The 13,855-nt window shown below is 39.1% G+C and overlaps 1 protein-coding gene across 1 annotated transcript in view; it reads left to right on the top strand.

Moving 5' to 3' along the window:
- Window positions 1–666: 666 nt before the first annotated feature.
- Window positions 667–13,855, top strand: part of LOC146789673 (homeobox protein E30-like) — a 586,669-nt gene continuing 573,480 nt past the window's right edge. The window contains exon 1 of the mRNA XM_085631985.1: window positions 667–831. Within this exon, the coding sequence (XP_085488111.1) occupies window positions 794–831 (38 nt within the window). The 5' untranslated portion in view covers window positions 667–793. The remainder of the gene's footprint in view (window positions 832–13,855) is intronic.

Raw genomic sequence — 13,855 nt, 5'->3', positions numbered from 1 at the left:
AGGAACACCTTATCGGGCTCTCAGACACATATGACCCTTCTTACACACGAGTGGTATCTGCGGCTGGACCCTTCCGTCTCCACACACACAATATTTCAGTCGATATACAGATAATCTTTTGAAGCCAAAGAAACCGTTGGTTATGCTGATGTAAACCTTAGCTTTTGGAATCTATTCTGTCAATTCCTCGTCATAGCGATGCATGTAGGCTAAACTGTTGGCTGAAACATTTGCATTTATGCATATAAAATAAGGCTTTTACGTTTGTCTGAAAACATCATTTTTACGTTGTCTAACTCATGACCTTTTAACCATACCCTTTCTTCCATAATCATGCACCCGACTGAATCGGCGATATGGCCAAAAGACGGACTACTTTCTAAGGCCTTTTGGTGTAAAATATGTTTTGTAATGTCCTCACAGACCCTTTGCACTGTAGTTAATCCTGACTATATGTGCTTTTTGTGTCCCCTATCCTGCAGCTGCACCCGTGAAAGGTGCGCGGCTCTGCCTCACCGGGGTGGGCCTGGTTCACCGACAGGCAGATTCCTGGCCGGGCTCCATGTCGCTTTAAGTGTGGCTGCATTCACTGAGGACTTTCCCCGGGCAGTCAGACTCCTCAACCACTGACCCGTGCAGCTTTGTGACTGATAAGCACGAGGCGTCCGACCTTTGCAGTCCGGCTGGAAGAGCGCGTGAAAAGTCAGCAGCAAGGGCTCGAGCAATCCGCTAATGAGGAGCACCCGGGAGGGCAGGGCGGCCACGAGGGACCCCTCGCTTTGGTTAGGAGGTGATGCGCGAGAAGGGACCCTGCCTAGCTGGAGTCAACAAGTAAGTAGCTGGTAAACAGGGCGACGGGGGGTGGCAAAGACACAGACACCCCGGTGTCCTTTCTTCCTCTGTGCTGCACTCCAATTACAGGCAATGGAACTGCTTCAGATACAGATAAAAAAAGTACTTCCAGGTGCCGACCTTCCTGTATTATTATTTTTATTTTTGCGGTAATTTGCTTCTAAGAATATTTATTCAGTTTCGTTTTTCAATGAAATGCATATTTTGTAAAACAAAAACATCTGAATACTACTTGTGAATTTAGCCTGCAAAGCACAATTTTGGGAATTAATTACGCGTCGGCAGTTCAAATTGCGGAAAACAGAATATCTGAATTGTATGCGCACGCGTTAATTTCCAGGACTTTAGGGCCAAAGGTACACTCACTGCAGAGCTCAATTTGAGTCTAGCTTCACACAGACCTATGACTTAGTGATTATTATACCTCAGGAAAGGTGTTATTATTATATAGATGAAAATATGAAGTCCTTGAGGCGAAAATGAATTGCCCCTTTTTACTACGGTTTCTAATTTTGTTTCATGGCAAAGGCATGCAGTAAGCTGTTAACTTTCGGCGTCTCTCTGCGCGTTGTACATTCAGCCTGTTATTGAGGAAAACTCTAGCGAATTTTTAATGGCCACCAAAATCAGCTAATTAGCGGTGTTTCTAAACGATAAGCCACAAAGTGCCCCGTTTGCAGGGGGAACTTTAACCTTACCGCAGTAAACAACTGTGCAAACGGGCGTGACAGGTGGCAAACGCCCCAGAAATGTCAATAAAGCTCAGCGACCTAGAAAAGCAGCAAGCAAATGCATGGGGGAATGAGAGAGGTGGTGTGCGGGGGGACGAGGGTAATGTATACATACCACCGTCTGTAATCATAAACTGTGGTAATGGGTGGTCCACAATTCACGACCACCAAGGTTTCTTCTCCCTCGCCTATAGGAGAAAGATGAAAACAAATTAAGGAGTTAACATCTGTTCCAATGTAAAAATTGTTTGACCAAAATGGACTCTCTTGGGTGGAGGAGCGTAGATAGCCGACCAGGCAGTCTCATTTCTGGTGGGCCGCCCCTTGTATGAAGGAGTTAGTAAATGGTGCACACTGAAGGTGGTAGCTGCTGTTTTGTGAGCACTAGACATATGTACTGCAAGAAAAGGTGAATGCTACATCTGCCATCAGGAAGCTCTTGTATACATGTAGCAGCCTGTAAAGATAGACAGACACAAAATAGATATGCACCTGTGCAGAGTACAATATGCTATTTATTACCACTGCTGAGTGTGGGAAAGGGCCGTGACTCACAAGATGTGAAGCCTCGATGAAGTCATGATGCCCCGCCCTCTGTAAAGGAAATACATTAAATATTAAACTCAGCAGATCTGCATATATGGTTTATGTCATTGATGTAAGTAGAGGTGAAGCCAAACAGGGTTTCCACATATGTTTATTCCATAAGAGAGAGAGCAGCTTAGACAACCACAACCAAGTCGTACATAGCAAATCTAACCGCCCGTCCCGAGTGGAACCTGGAACCCCACATGACTCATAACATTCTGTAATAAGAACACTACAGTCATGTTGTTTCTTGTGTCTTTTTATAGGAATTTATTTAAAAAGGACCAAGATACATGGGGTTAAATTGCTGCGAGATACTATCAAATTGGAAAGGGTATCTAGTTATTAGCAGCATTGTTTTCTTGTGGAAGGTCGTTGTAACATATAGTATCCAAGGAACTAAACTGTGTTTTCATGAGCCCCTTTCTCCATACAGTGATAATAAAATAATACAATGGAATTGTGCATTTATAAATGTATGTATTTATTGAAAAAACAACACTAAAGTGAAGTTTTAGTTTGCTTTTCATATAACAACTAAACATATTTTTAAGAAACCTAGGAAATCCACTTAAGAAAATCACAATTAAAGTGCAATTATGGTTATGAATTAAAACCAAAAGCCACTGAAATGAGCAAGCTATGGTTAGGATCACAATGCATACCTCGCAAAACAGCCATGGAAACCATAACTTACTCTCCGAATGCAATGCTATAATTCCACAATCAATTTCCCTGTTACTGCCAATGTTCAACAAAATTGATGTGCGAAAATGAAGCTTCCTACCCAACAATGACCTTATGCAGGAAAACAGCTCTGGTAATACACACAAGGACACTTCATTGTAATATCACATCACTGCATGGATTCAGCCACTTTCGACATGGTATTTGTTAAGTATCTTTTTTGTAACTCGAACTTATGAAACAAAGTGTGGCATAAACCATATATGCAGATCCACTTCAAATAATAGGACATTAATTGCCATCGTTGATGGAAAGGAGGGGCATCATGATTCACCGAAGGCCTTGCCGTTTGTGAGTCATGGTCCATATCCCACATTCAGTAGCGGAAATAAATAGCATATTCACTATGCACATCTATCTATCTATCTATCTATCTATCTATCTATCTATCTATCTATCTATCTATCTATCTATCTATCTATCTATCTATCATCTATCTATCTATCTATCTATCTATCTATCTATCTATCTATCTATCTATCTATCTATCTATCTATCTATCTATCTATCTATCTATCCATCCATCCATCTGTCTATCTATTCATAGACAGATGATAGACAGATAGATACACATACAGAGTATGTGCAGGTATACAATGTGCAATATGCTATTTATGAACATTGTGGAATCACAAGAGGTGAAAACTTGTATGGGTCTTTTGTTCTTCCCTTTCCTCGCCAATAGTAATAAATAGCATAATAAACTCTCCACATCTGCCTGTGTATACTATATATAAGAGGTTGGCGAGCCAACCAATTGACAGGCAGAGCCGACCTAGCGCCAAGGACCTGGTTGAGCTAAAGCCAAGGGCCTGGCTGGGCTCTAGGAGCCTATGCGCCAACCGAGCCTTGAAAATGTTTGTCATGTGACTCATACAACAAATATCGCATAAAATATGCTTAAGTCTCTTTAAAATTCGAAAAAAGTGTATGCTTTATTTAATATGTGGAAACTTTGACATTAATAAGTCACATTATAACACAGCACTGAGAGGCACTAATTAAAAGTGATAGTTTTTTAACATGAACTTAGAACCATTCATGCCCCCACCCACCCTGGCGACAGTGTCATTAGTGAACTAAGAAGCAAGACAGTTGTCATGTGAACCCTGTATGTGGTCCAGATTTTTATCGATGGAGCAACATTATATTTATTAAATTAAACATGATAGGTTTTTGTACAGCTGGTAGTCTGAACTCACCTTATTGTAAGTGCTTTCATGTGCGATAATGAAGAAAAAGGAGGAAAGATGAAATAAAATATTTGTCTAAGGCTACACAATTTGCTTCAACGGGAAAGCTACGATTAACCCGCGTTTTCTGTTTTTTTCACTCTGTACAATTAAGCGACTAAATGGGTAACTGTTTGTCTCACATTTTTATCTCAATAATTATTGTTTTGTTTATACCTCTTTGTGCATTAGGGTAGAGCAAGGGTGGCAGGCAGAAGCCACATGAAAGCTTGGCTACTTATAGTCTTGAGGTCTAGCAGTACCTTGAGCTGGGGCAGTGCCAGGCTTGGGGCTCGAGCCTGGCTCAAGCTTTCTGTGAATCACCCACCTCTAACTAATATGTATGTGTGTGCATATATATATATATATATATATATATTTGCACATATATACAGATAGATAGATAGATAGATAGATAGATAGATAGATAGATAGATAGATAGATAGATAGATAGATAGATAGATAGATAGATAGATAAAAGAAGCAGTTGTGCAGAGTCTAATACGCTATTTCTTTCTTATTGTTGAGCTTGGGATGAGAGGCGCACAAGAGGCGAAGCCTTGAATGGGTCATGCCCCCCAATTCTTTTCCTCATTAATGGTAATAAATAATATACGATACTAATACAATACAACACAAGTATTGTTTATGACATGGCATTTTTTCATGTATGTTTGTTTAACCAAAACTAGGATTCAAGGGTTGACATTTGTGCAGTGAGGTAAAACACATTAAAGAAGGTTTGTGACTATTAAAGTTGCTTCCCTGTGTAAAATCATTATAATATGCAGTCTGTGAGTCTGTAACATTATATAACATATACATTTGGCTATATAGGGGTTTGGACATGCAATAAGCCATGAAATGCGCAAGTAGTTTGCAGTTGTCACCAGAACCCAAAGAAGGCATTTTCTGTCATTAGGAGGGGTTTTACTGAATGCATGCTTTGTGTTTTACCGCCTTAATCTATCAGCCAAAATGAGTGGTAGTGCAAATGTTGTTTGCAATGTTTAACTAACAATGCGCCGCCAATTGCTCTAAATGTTTTTCTTGTTTATTTTTTGAGTGCACTGCTGATAAAACAAAGAGGGATCATTAAAATCCCTAATTCATTTTGTTCATAAAAAAGTTTTTCATACTAAGACGACAAAGAGACTAACTAACTGATTGGGAAGGAAATCAGACCAAAGAGCATATTTTATAGGCTTTCCATTTGTTGAAATTAATAGTTCACTGAATTGATATAACTTGCTCGCTGTATTGAAACTAATTTACAGAAATAACATAATTCCCATGAATTATGGGTTTTGACCTATGCTGCAGGAGAAAGGTAATTATGCTACCTGTGTCAGGCAGGTTTGTAGGATGATTTCATAGCTCTTATGACATTTTATCAAACATTGATACAAAATGAATCATAATGCTCTAGAAACTACAAAGGTTCTAAACATTGTTCAACAATTCATTATTTTCTTGCTTATGGAAGCACAGAAACCCAATTTTGTTAATACTATTCTCTCTACATGCCAGAGTAAAATAGTATGTGTAAAACATAGTCGTTGCACTTAACGCAACACACATATACGTGAGCATACTGTTTGAAAAACAAGAAATGTTTCCTCACTTTTATTCTGGACATCACACCGTTGTTTTTAAACATTTTGTCTTGAGCTTCATGATGTGTTGATTATTTTCATCCTGGGCCACTTCTGAAAGCGCAACTCTCAAAAATAAATGATCCAGTTGAGTTTTCAATACGTGGTTACCATATAGTACTATGTAGGTGTCATATTATAAGACCCTTTAAATTTCGAGACACCAGACCTTTAAAAAAGATGAAAAATATATGTAATTTGAAATAGCTGCTCTTTTGAGAACAGGGTGGTGAAAACATGAATTGGCATCAAATGGGGACCAACACATTGTCATGGGTATACAACATTCTATTTTTTCAAAACTTCTTCAACAATCCATCTACTGGGGAACATCATAGCATCAGGTCGAATTGTTCAACACTTCAATGTTTGATCAATGCAATTACATGTGTACAGTGACCACTTACCTTTTGCAGTACAACAGGAAAAGAACCGAGGTCCACATGAGGTGCTCATAGTAACCTATGATCTAGTAAACTAGAAATAAGTTTTTTATTGAAGTGCGAAGATAGTGTACATGGTTCTGGACTATGTGACAAATTGTAATACATCCAAAAGTAAATGGAAAACATAGTAGCATCAGAGTCACATAACTCCCTTTGTCCACGGTATATCTTAATACTTTGTTGAGCTATACTCATTTCTCGGCTTCTCCATTGTTTGAAACTCTTAATTTAATAAGATAACACCATTTCTTTGAAATTAAGAAAAACAATCACAGTATGATACCATCACTGTAACATATGAGTGTTGTCTAATATTAATAGGCAGACTTTGCCACATCAACTGCTGAAATTACACACAGAAGCAATTGAAAACATTATGCAAATTGTACATGGGTGTAAAGTTTCAGTACGACTGTCAACTTCTGGATGTCCCCACTGAAAATTCATTCAGGGAAGTGCCTGTATCTTGCCTGTCAAGGAGCACATTTAAAACGTACAATTGTTTGCAGCTTTTATGCTGTCCACTGATGTCACTGGTGAAGTAATCATATGCGAAGTCACCAGTGATGTCATAAATGCAATCTGTAATGTCATCTGTAGTGTTATATGTGAGGGCATGATCAGTAAATTGTGGTGGCGCTATGGTGCAACGTTAGTCTTAATTGGGAAATGTTAGTGTTTATATTAAGTATTGGATTTCAATTTTAATGAACATTCCACTGAAGCTTTATCAAGGACTTTTTACATATTAGTTTGTTACTGATTTTATTTGACAGCCATAATGTACATTTAAAAAACGATTTTTCTATTAAATTTGGGGCTTTCTAATGATATACTTTAATAACTGTTGGAAATTTCCCCATGCCCCAACCTTAGGTGGATGCTGGGCGCAAGGCATTGTTTTGCCCGTGCTCTATACCATGGGTACTCACAAACGTTTTCTCGGGGGCCAAATGTTTTGATCTGTGATATGATGGAGGGTCGCATTGATGCTATCAGGGTAGAGGTCGGGGGTTTAAGGGGATAGGAAGTAAGGTGGGTGTAGGGGAGGCGAAACATATGCATCTAGTGTCTGAATTGCACAATGTGAAACTAAAAACTTGGGATTAATCTGGGCTTCTCCACGTAACTAAACTGTATCATCCTAGGCAATTGTTCCATGTCACTTTCCCTCCTTTTTCATTATCACCTATGAGGATCTTAAAATGCACAACTTCAGGATGTGTGCTGTACAAAACTTTGTTCCGTGTTTGATTTAATAAACTATAATGTTGTTCATGTTTAATATAAACCCAGACTGCACAAAGAGTGCACATAATAACTGAGTTGCCTCTTATTTCACTATTGGCATTGTTGTCAGGATGGGGGAGGAGCGGAAGAATGAACGTTTCTAAAATCATGTGTGAAAATTATTTAAAAAAAGACTTCTCAATGCACTGATATAATCTGATGCACTAAGGTGAAACAGTTCTGCATGTTAATAATATACACTTTTTGAATTTTGAACTGGCTTTATCATACTTTTACGATTTTGCTGAAGATATCTTTAAAAACAGTTGACAGCTGTGTCAAGTGTGCAACAAGCAGAGAACTTGCTTTTTGACCATGCCCTGTTCCCCCAACCCCAGAATAGTACCCACTGGGCATGGTTACAGGCTTTGCTCATCATGGTATGGGCTTAGGACCAGTGCACACTACCTCTGCCTGAAATACCCAGTAAGCACATCCAGAACCTAATTGTTCCAAAGCTCATTGGGCACAGTAGAAGGTAGGCACAGGGCAATGGCTTTGACCATGCTGAGCACTTAATAACCATATGCAAATTATCGGTTGATCAAAAGCTGTAATCTTGCCCAGTGGGCATTTGACTTTAGGTCATGGCTGAAGTCCACATCATGTTAGCAGTATCCCTGATGCAGTACTTAAGGGGATCACCCCAGGATGCATTGAGACAAACAGCATTCACATTATTCATGTACCAAACACCATCCAGCCACATCCAAAGTCTTTGCCCAATTCCGCTGCCTCCATTTTTATTCCTCATTCCCTCCCTTGTGTTGAAAACTATTTCCTCTTTTTCATTAGCCTTCATAATTGCTTTTGGCAATGTACTTTAAAAGAATGACACATTTCCAAAAATGTGTCTAAAAGTTTGCAAACTGCATGTGCTGGTTCTTAACTAAATTCAACCATGCTGGGGTGGCCCTAAACTGGAGTGTTTTCACCATGGCCACACAAACCATAAAAACATTTTTTTCACAGTAAGGTTTACAAATCAGGAGAGCCGTTCAAGAACCACATACTGATAATTGTGAAATCCACACCATTGCCATTAACAACATTCTATAATGGTAATTAAAACAAATAGGCAGTTGAAAGCAATACATAATGTGAGCAGGGTTCTCAACGCAACAATTACTGTTAGCGGAGTTATTGGTCATTCATATTGTATGGAATTGCACGTGGAGAAAAATGCTGCAAGGGGCAAATAACAGTAGGCGCTGAAAAATCCTGGGGGTAAAATACATATAACCTATGCATTTAGCAATTAAACAAATAAAGTTGAGGAGAACATTTATGAGAAGGCTGTAAAATGTACTACTCAGTAGTAGAAATAAAGACTATAGTGTCAGACAGGCAGCCGCACATTCGGAACTCAGAAGACTGACTAGAGGATTTACGGACTATTTAAAAACTTTGGATTAAGTCTCTAGAAGGATCACCCTTGAAACATCTGATCCCATATATACACATACCTGGAAGGGCCTAGATTGTGGAATTATTTTGGGCACTTCCAGGTCCACCCTCCCTGAGGACCAATAAGGCCACATATTCGATGGGCTCACAAGTTGAGCAGACCCTATCTTTTTGGGTGGAGAAGGCATGAAGGGTCTCTAAATGTGGCGATCCAGAAGAAGGTAGAATGGGTTTGCTGAAACGTGCATACATTTCCTTACTAAGGCAGTGAAATACATTTTATGTATATATATTTTGTAATGGTTACAATGTCAGAATGATGTTGAAACAGAAGAAATGTTCATGCACGGTTGATACAAGATCCTTTACAGGATGTGACAAATATCATTATGAATACCTAACTGACATATGATGTAGCACAATTCATTACTTGAATGCTGTCATGAAGACCCATTGGTGTTTCTCAATTTTTATGTGATGTCAATTATGAGCGTTTATAGACTGTATGGGTATGACTGAGGGAGTATATGTTTAGGGTGACTGTAATGTGGATAGGATGTATGTATGTTTTTTTTTAACATTGTATCCGTACTCTTCTCCCTAGTACGACCCGATTGTGATTACTGAGGATGAGATGCTTTACATCATTTGAACAGCAGTTTCTCAGTAAGCTCCATTATATAAGTATTGTAATTTCCATGTAACATGTGAATAATGTTTTAATGGTGAATAATAAAGTAATCTGGAGTCACAGTGGATCGTAGTGTCACTTAAGTAAGGTGAAGAATCTGTGAGTCACCTTTGACTCAAAGCTTACATTTGAGGGTCATTTTAACACCATTTCTTCAACCTTGTTTTATACACTAAAACTTCTTAGAAAAGTTTTTCTGTTTAACCCTCATAATCTTCAAAAACTGGTCATCTCAGCCCTAGTGTTGTCCAGGGCAGACTATTGTTATGGTCTTTTTGTTAATTTAAGTGAAAAATGCCTCACCAAAATTCAGATTGTGCAAAATGCTGCTGCATGTTCGCTGTTGGTTATCCCCCAAGCACAAATCTGCTGCTGCTGGGCTTAGACAACTTCACTGGCTCCCAGTGAAGAAACGCATCGACTTTCAGGCTCTTTGCATTGCCTTTAAAGCGATACACGGCACAGGTACAAGCTTTTTTAAACTGAATTTCCAATGGTATGTTGGATAAAGAGGTCTAATTCTGCTTACAACCTTGTGGTTCCCAAGTTTAAAAAAGCTGGCAGGGCGGCAGAAGTTTTCTGGCAGGTATCACCAGACTCTGGAACTCTCTCCCTTTAGTTTTAAAAAGGGAAACCCAATTGCTGGCTTTTAGAAAAGCATTAAAAGCTTGGCTGTTCAATCTCTGATCTCGCGGATCAACTTCTGTGATTATTCACTCCATGACCTAGCGTCTATACACCTTTGGGAAGAAGCTACTCTTTACAAATACCTTTTTGATTTCATTAATTTTCTCTTTTTATGCTGCATATGCACATGATTGAATAAATAGTTTGTTGTTGAATTGATTAGATAGGTTGCCGGGGGAGTTCTTTTTTTAATTGTAGAAATAAAAACTGCCATTAAATATATATTGTATTATATGCCTGGAATGGGCCTTGCAATATCATAACACAAGTGTTCAGTGAACTTGTATAACCTGTGTTTCAGGTTATGTAAACAGCCTTTCTTTTTACTCATTTTAAAACCACTTCTCACATGATTCTGTAATAATTCATAATGTTTGCACAATCATTTTCTCTATAATCCAGCTAGCCAATGCCAATCCATGTGTCGAAAGTCAAAAACAAGTGGTGTGGTTATTGACCTTTGTTCAGCACTCGTTCTGCCATTAGTATGGTCTCATAGCTGCAAGGCTTTTTGTGATTGATGTTATATCTAGATTTAGCACTCATGGTCTCTGATGGATGGATGACAGGTGCTCTGTAGGATCTTAGAGGGCCCCATGGGAGCAGTGTGGGCCGATATGGCTTTGTAAGATTTACCTTGCTCTCCTATGCAAGCCGTAACCAACCAGGGCATCCATATGTACCACATCTATGAGAATGATATTACTGCAATTATATTTAGACGGCATGGATGTCTTGTATTTCACTGATCCCACACATGTACAAAGATACATATTTATATGTGACTGTCTCACATCTGGGTTCTGGATGTCAAGTGTCCATGGCCGCACACTATTAAGCAAGCAGACACAACAAAGTAGCTTGTCTCATTCATGGAGGGTTATGGAAACATTTTAACACTGTAGCACAAGACAGATATTGGGATCAGGGCCCTCCAGAATTTCAGTAAAAAAAGTTATAATGACAACCATTTAGAATTTCATTGGCAGAAAACCAGAACAGTAATCTTCAAGATTAGAGTCAATTAAAAATCATCAGTCATAAAATACAGCTTGAAAATAAAATGATATATCAATAAAAATATTAAAAGAGTTAAAAATGTAACAGCGCACACCTGCAGCACACATTCAATGAGGGATCATCTAAGGAGATTAAATCCGGGGAGTTTAAAAACATACTATTACACCTGTAGGGCAAACAAATAGAAAAAGACCAAAATACACACTGCAACGTGGCAGGTACCTTACGTGAAAACCGACCTCCCGACCACATGCAAGGGTCAAGCGCCAGTCCCTCAACAATACAATTGACCAGACTTGGACACCTAAATATCCAAAGAAATATTGGGCTTCAGCCACTCATAAACCTCTCAGCCCTCTGATACTGTTACATAGTTTTTGCATTTCCCAACCCCCCCACAAACATTGTGCCATTAGAAGCTGAAACTGGAAAGCATGAATTAAATGAGCAATTCACAAGTATGGCTTTGATTACAGAGACCTCAGTCCCCAGTGATTATTCTCCCCTAGGCACAGAAAGGCTCAAGGTGAGAGAATATTTTAGGATGCAATCTGAGTTTAACAAAATGTGGAACAAAGCCATACGAATGGCCCCACCCATCTTAGATGCAACAGGATTAATCAAGAAATGGTTACAGGATAATTTGTGCTACCCACAGAGATGACAATATAAGCAAGGGCATGCAAAATTTGCGTCATTTGTGCTTCCGTAGTTATGCAAAATTTTGGTAATTATGCGAAATGCACAACTGACATTTGGTGCAATATTTTTGTGTGAAATATGTCCTTGCCCATGTTGGAAACGAGGATGCATTCTGTGGTAAAAAAAGCGCCAACAATACAATCCCCGCAAACAGCAGCTTCTCACTCCCTGGTTGTTTGCTTTGTTGCTGTGACATGACACACATTTTTTACAATGAACAGAGAGTTAATATGTGTCATGGAGTAAATCGTATTTTAGGAATGTCACATAACAGCTGTAATGGTAAATTTCCAAAATTACATGAGATTACACTAGCATAGCAGACATTTCACAGCGGCCTAAATATGAGAACTCCAGCGAAGAGCTGTCATTGGTGCAACTCAAGAGCTACCACGAGCACTTGTTGCAGAGATCTATGCAGAACATTATTGCATAGTGACGTAACTGTGGAATGACATTCATTCAATAGCCACTCTGGATATACTAGAAGTTACGTCACGTTTAATATGGGAAAAAGGGACATTCCAGCGGTGCAAGGGGCTTGTAAATAAGCCCCTAGGAGTCGAGCACATATTGAGCTGAATACGGTTTTGCCTAGGCACGTATCACCACGATGTACATTCAAATGTTGTATGTACTGTGTCATTGTGGGCCAACTGAGATCATGAAACCTTTGTACCAATTAATTGCTAAATGCAGATCTAGAGGAAAAACTCACACAATATGCTCAACAAATGTTATTTGCACCAGTAGTGTTTGCACTCTTAGCTTACACCTATGCCTAATTTAGCTAATTTATGATAACAATGAACCACCTTTAAAACCAATGCAATTATGAAAAGCAAATCTTTTATTTGCCTGAAATCTGTTTGAGTATAAGAATTTGAGAAGGTGAAATGTATGCCAGCAACTATAAACAATAAGCTAGGTCAACGAGTAAGGTTTTAATATGATTTGCTTTCTTAAGGTTTTAGCAATGACTTCCCATTGTGTCAACTCCAGTGCAGAAAAGTTCTGAGCCACAGGCAAACCGAATTTTTTTTGTTCGAGTACTTCCTCCCACCTCCCCTGCCACTGATGGCTTTTCGAGATATTTGTTGCACTCTGGCACCCCCTTGTGGTGGTGCGTGTTTGCACCTTTAGGCAGCCGTATGCATTGGCCTTTGTGGAGTACTTACTTGCTCTGCCTCTAAAGACAACTTGATGCATGAAAAGTTGTAGTCTCTAGAGTTTTAGCTAAAACAAGTATCCAAAACATATTTGTTGAACAAGCTTTATTGTATCCCATGGTAGTGTCAGTGCTTTAAAATTGAAAACCTAAGCTCAGAGGTTTGGCTGCTAGCAGACACCAGAGCTGCCTCATATTCCCCATTCACTTTTTGCTTAAAGGTGATGGAACGTACTTTTATTTCTTTCATTGCATCTTTTCTCAAGAGACATATTCTGAATGCAAAATAACATTACTTCTCATTTAAAAGCCAGACCTCTGACAGGAAAATGCTAATAGACTATTCCTAAAGTCACATCCATTTTGTCTAGCGTTGATAAGTGAGGACTTTAGGTGTTGCCGCTGGAGTTCATTTCTGTATAGCAATAGCACGTTTTCATACAGTTCTGACTACTTGCTGCTGCAGGATTGGAATTCCGCAGCCCTGCGTGTGATGGCCACTGCTGTATTCCCGCACAATGGTACTCCTTTTCACAAACTCAGTAAGAAGAAAGGCTGGGTTAACCTGCAGATATACGACCCTATGATGTGCAGTTTGCACACAAGTCTCTTCCACCAACCCTTTGAGATGGTCAGCT

This window comes from Triturus cristatus, chromosome 10 (assembly GCF_964204655.1).
Source record: "Triturus cristatus chromosome 10, aTriCri1.1, whole genome shotgun sequence".
In the NCBI taxonomy this organism is placed as follows: Eukaryota; Metazoa; Chordata; class Amphibia; order Caudata; family Salamandridae; genus Triturus; species Triturus cristatus.
The sequence above is the reverse complement of the archived record's forward strand: the minus strand, read 5'-3'. Positions and strand labels throughout refer to the sequence as shown.